We start from the raw sequence: 5,603 nt of genomic DNA on the forward strand, positions 1-5,603 counted from the left end.
CCTGGTGCTTGGAAAGCAGGCAAAATCTAGCTTTCCCCAGTCTCCCATCTTGACTGCTCTCCCTGCTCTTTTCCCCTTAGGAGTCATACCCTGCTGTGCCCCCCATCTGGTCAGTGGAGTCCGATGACCCTAACTTGGCTGCTGTCTTGGAGAGGCTGGTGGACATAAAGAAAGGGAATACTTTGGTGAGGGGGCCAGGGTGTTGAGGTGGGAGTGCATTTTCCTCCTGTGACACCCATGCCATGAAAACATCCTGTGAAAGATGTCTCTGGAAAGTGGGTGGTGCAGTAGCCTGTACATTTGAGGCAGACGTCTTAGGGGAGTTGCTTCCTAAAGCCAGAGGGAGAGCCTTGCACCAGTCCCAGGGTTCGTCCCTTAAGCTCCTCCCCCTGGCCGTATGGTCTCAGTTTTAGAGGACTAGGTACTAGTTTGGGGGCTGAGACAAGAGCTCACCCATGTACCTGTCCAGTTTGGGGTGGGGAAGGAGTGTTTGATGTCACTGTGGTCCCCTACCCCCAGCTATTGCAGCATCTGAAGAGGATCATCTCCGACCTGTGTAAACTCTATAACCTCCCTCAGCATCCAGATGTGGAGATGCTGGATCAGCCCTTGCCAGCAGAGCAGGTGAGCAACGGAGGGGCTTTGAACCCTGTTATGCAGAGTTGCCCCACAGATAGCACTCAAAAAATGCATGTTACTTCAGATGAACCTGCAGTAGTTTCTCTCCAGCCCTACTCCAAACACGTACACATATCGTGACTCTTGGCCTCTTCTCCAGATGGGAATCTAGCTAAATGGGGCACTAGTAGCTTCACCTCTCTGATCAAAACTCTCTTCTGGGTAGGATCATCCCTCATGGGGGGATGGGGGGGATTTTTATCATTAGCAGTAGGTAGCCATTGGGGACCAAGGTCCCTTGTTAAGATCCAAGAATGCAGTATCAGTCTAGAGATGATTTAGTAAAGGAGGGGTTCTTGAGGTAAAACTGGGATTTGTGAGTTAGGTGACAGAAACAGCTATTGTGCTTCTCTTTTATTCTTTGGCATATGGTGGTAGAGGAATAATGGGCCGGTAGTGAAGTCATTCCCTAGGCTGTTGCTTCCACTCAGTTCTGGCTGATGGAGAGGCTGGTAGCATTATGGCCAGGCGCACAGCTTCCAGACCCAGAGGCTCAGGGGAGTAGGTCAGAGGCTGCATTCTAGGAAACCACCGGGCTCTGATCTCCCTCTCTTCCCTCCCCACTGCAGTGTACACAGGAAGATGTATCTTCGGAAGATGAAGATGAAGAGATGCCTGAGGTAGGCTTCCACCCAAGGCGGCACTGGTAGGAAGCTCTTTCTGTCAGCAGCATTGAGTCCCCGCTGTGTACAGAGCTCCAGTCTAGGCCTGGGGAGAGAAAAATACCAAAGGAAATAAAGACAGATTTACTGACCTGGAGGAACAGCAGTATAGTAGAGGAAGAGACAGGGCACCCATATCCAACCACTGAAGACAGTTAAGTGCAAAATCTGTTTACACTGAATAGTCAAGAAGTTAATCGCAGATGGCTTTGTAGTCAGACCTGAGCTGGCATCCTGTATCTCCTAACTCTCTTAATTGGGGAATTATACCTACTCTCACTAAGCTGCAGTTTTCCTTATTTATAAAATGTGATTATAACAGCTACTACATAGGGTTGTCTTTAAGATTAAATAAGGGATTGCATGTAAAATGCTCCATTCAGTACATGATAAATGCTAAATAATTTATCTGATACATTTTCTAAAAACAATTTTGCAGAATATAACATAATGGTTAAGAACTTGAACTTCAGAGTCAGACAGAATTTGATTCACATCTTAGCTCTATTAAGAGGTGTATGACTTTGGGCATAATAACAACCTCACCTAGATCTCAGCTTCCTCATCTGTAAAATCGGGGTAATGATAGAATAACGGCATGGTGGTTATAAGAATTAAATGAGCTAGTGTGTATAGCATCTACTATGGTACCTGACATATAATTAAACATTCAGTAGATATCAACAATTAATGTAGTAATTAGGAGGTTAGTATTAACATATCTTGCTAGAGTGAGGTCACTGATCACTTTGTTTCTCTGCACTGAATTAACATCCCAGGTTCTGCAACTTCTGTAACTCTGTCAGGGTCTTAAGCCTCACAAAGGGCTGGGGATACCTGAAACATTCTCCTCTCAGACAGCAGACAACCCTCCCAAGTCTGACTGAGAGGGGCTGAGTCCTGGCTATAGGCTCCTCCCCCATGTACAGTGAACTACTTCCTCACTTAGAGCAGGGCAAATAGGGACTAATTCTGTTCTTGACCTCTACCATCTGCCTTTCTGGACCTCCTTCCTTATTTCCATCTTGGCACTGGGTACCTCTGCATACCTCATCAGGCCCAGCACTTGGGAAGGCAGGAGATTTCTGATCCAGCTTTCTCCTTTAGACCTGGAGTCCTGGGAACTCCTGGGTACAAAAGTCACCTGATGAAACATGAGCTTTGAGTCACAGCGTCAGGCCAAAGTCATTCTAGGAATTAAGGAAGAGTTTCTGCTGCCAAGGGAGAGCTTTAGGGATGGTTGGAGCAGGGTAGGTCTGGGGAACAAGAGAGCTGAGCCTGCTCGCTTTCCCTAGGCCCTTCCGCAGCTCTGCAGCTTGAGAATTGAATAGGAGAAGAGATTTGCCACAGCCTTTAGATTGTGGAGGGAATGGGACTGGGAGTCTTCCAGCAGTGGAAAGGGTATTTTACTCATTAGCCTGCCAGATAGACTACTGTTCCTTGACCTGCAGCTCTAGGTCAAGTGGGACTGGGAAGGCGATGGCCCCTCTCCACAACGTGTGTTGGTTTCTTTCCTCCTCTATCCCACTCCCACCCCACACCTCCCCCAGGACACAGAAGACCTAGATCACTATGAAATGAAAGAAGAAGAGCCAGCTGAGGGTAAGAAATCTGAAGATGACGGCATCGGAAAAGAAAACTTGGCCATACTAGAGAAAATTAAAAAGAACCAGAGGCAAGATTACTTAAATGTACGTGCCCTCTAGGGAGAAGCTGGGCCAAGGGGTCGGCTGGTGCTGGCTGGGAGGTGGTAGGCATTGAGTATCAATCTGGGGAACAGAATCCACTTTTGGGTGGGTTATGGGTATGCCTCATCCTTGCCTAAATCCTGGCTGCCAGACTGCTCCTGAGGTCTAGTACGGTGTTTCTAAGCACATGGCCGTGAGATGTTCTGTCCTCCATCCCTCCCTTGTAGGGTGCGGTGTCTGGCTCGGTGCAGGCTACTGACCGGCTGATGAAGGAGCTCAGGGATATATACCGATCACAGAGTTTCAAAGGCGGTGAGTTTGCCTCAGAGAGGGGTCTGAACATGAGCTCATAAAGGACATGATGGTGGCAGCAGATGCATGGATGCTTATGAAGTTTTCAGGCCAAGGACGGAACACCCCCACTCCAGTGGCTTAGATTGGATGCATGTCTGTCTGGGGTGAACCTGGAGGCTTTGACCTTTTTTTCTCTCAGCATGGGAGAGGGATCTGCATCAGGGACCACTTGCCACTTGGACCATCATCTAATGACACCCATCTTCTTCCCTCCTTCCAGGAAACTATGCAGTCGAACTCGTGAATGACAGTCTGTATGATTGGAAACGTGGCCCTTTCATTCTGCCTCGCAGGGCCTGTACCCACTGACCTGGGCAAACAGGTGATGGCCATTCTGGGAGTGAAGGGCAGGGGCCCTTCTATAGGTGCAGCTACTCTCTGGAGGACAAGCATAAGGTTTCTCTGGAAACTCTCCTGACTTGTTTGCTTTGTCCCTGTTGTTACTTAGGGCTGGAGCAGTGCCTATTCAATAGAGTCAGTGATCATGCAGATCAGTGCCACACTGGTGAAGGGGAAAGCACGAGTGCAGTTTGGAGCCAACAAAGTAAGGAGCCTGGACCTGGGCCTGGTGGGACTGGCTGGAGACATACACGCTTTAGGCCACTAGGAGGCCAAGGCGGCCTTCTTTTAGGGACTGAGAGGATAAAGTCTGTGGGCTGGCAGCATCGGATGAGTGGTCCTAGGATGCCCGCAGTGGGAACAGGAGCAGGGCCTTGGTCTGAGGGGCAGCCTAGGACTTTGGGGAGGGTGCAGGTCTGGAAAGGGAAAGCTAGGGGATTATGCCCTGAGGGGACCTCCCAGGTGGAAGGTATTTAGTGTGTCAGCAGAGCATGGCGCTGGGAGCTGGGACTCCTGGGTGGCAACAAGGCCACAGCTGGCCTTGCTTGGTGGCCTGATTTAGTGGCTTCCTCTCCCCAGTCTCAATACAGCCTGACAAGAGCACAGCAGTCCTACAAGTCCTTGGTGCAGATCCACGAAAAAAACGGTGAGGCTGGCGCCACAACTTGAGATTCGGACTTTTGCCAAGCCTGAGGTTTCCACTTCCAGCCAAACAGCAAGAACCCCTTTTGGTTTCCGAGCGTTTACCACCCATTAACACAGCACCTGCCCCTGTTCTCCAAAGAAGTCAGTGAGGTGGAGGCTAACGTCCGCCACCTCTTCTCCAGTAAAGCACCAGCGGTCCATAGCGCCGGTAGACTCAGTGCTGCCCCTCTTCCCCACCACCCTGTGAGAAAGCTCATCTCACTCTGCTGTCACCTCAGGTTGGGTGCGTCATTCTCCCTTTCTTTATAACCTCCAGGTAGGCAGTTTCTTACCTTCCCGTACACCTTCTCCCTGCACTGGGGAGCCCTTTCTACACTCTTTCCACCTTTGACCCTGGAGATGCCTTCAGTGACTGGGGCCGGGAGGGTGGACATCAGCCTCCACCTCACTGTTTTCTTTGGTTTCTTTGCAGGCTGGTACACACCCCCGAAGGAAGATGGCTAACCCGGGAGTGCCATCCCCTTCTTCCTTCCCCAGGCACCACTGGACCAATTACCTTTGAATGCTGTATTTGGATCTCACGCTGCCTCTGTGGTTCCCCCCCTCATTTTTCCTGGACGTGATAGCTCTGCCTATTGCAGGACAATGATGGCTATTCTAAACGCTAAGGAAAAAAAAAAATGTATCTTTGGGAAAACAATTACAGTTTGTTAATTTGAAGATGCTGGTCTTGACTCATCTTTATTTTTATCCCCACGTTCCACCCCACCCCCACTCCTGAACTACTTGAGCAGTGGGGGAGGGGCACCAAGTCCTCCATGGCTTTGGTAGCTATGAGGGGCTGTGCTTCGCTGCTAAAGCAAGAGAAAGGTGGAGCTGAAGCACGCACCTGGCTCGCCCCTGAAGGCCTCTGGAGTGACCAGCACTTGTACCCCTGGGAATACAGAGCCTGGCCTGCTGAACCACAAAGTAGTAGGCTGAAATGATGACCTTAATTCTTAGGACTAATTTTCTAGTCACAGATGTTTTCAAGTTTCTAAGAAAAAAATAACAAGGAGGCCTAAGAGGCTGCTTCACAGAACTACTTTAAAATGAACTGAGTAGGTATGGGGGCAGAGTCTCAAGCATGTATGTGACCTTTCTGGTCTCAGCAGCTTGCTATGTAGCTAACACTCCAGTGTTCACTGGTTCCCCTCCCTCCCAGCAAGTGGCACTGAAGGGTGATGGTAGCTCCCTT

The 5,603-nt window shown here is 49.7% G+C and overlaps 1 protein-coding gene across 1 annotated transcript in view; it reads left to right on the forward strand.

Annotated features, from left to right (window-relative positions):
• UBE2Q1 (ubiquitin conjugating enzyme E2 Q1) overlaps positions 1-5,047 on the forward strand; it is a 9,523-nt gene extending 4,476 nt beyond the window's left edge. Inside the window, 9 exon segments of the mRNA XM_024748090.1 lie at positions 81-185; positions 520-624; positions 1,248-1,298; positions 2,891-3,031; positions 3,256-3,340; positions 3,603-3,801; positions 3,803-3,926; positions 4,301-4,367; positions 4,839-5,047. Coding sequence (XP_024603858.1) covers positions 81-185; positions 520-624; positions 1,248-1,298; positions 2,891-3,031; positions 3,256-3,340; positions 3,603-3,801; positions 3,803-3,926; positions 4,301-4,367; positions 4,839-4,870 — 909 coding nt within the window. The 3' untranslated portion in view covers positions 4,871-5,047.
• The last annotated feature ends 556 nt before the right edge of the window (positions 5,048-5,603 follow it).

The sequence above is a fragment of the Neophocaena asiaeorientalis genome, unplaced genomic scaffold (assembly GCF_003031525.2).
Source record: "Neophocaena asiaeorientalis asiaeorientalis breed wild unplaced genomic scaffold, Neophocaena_asiaeorientalis_V1.1 scaffold76, whole genome shotgun sequence".
Classification (NCBI taxonomy): domain Eukaryota; kingdom Metazoa; phylum Chordata; class Mammalia; order Artiodactyla; family Phocoenidae; genus Neophocaena; species Neophocaena asiaeorientalis.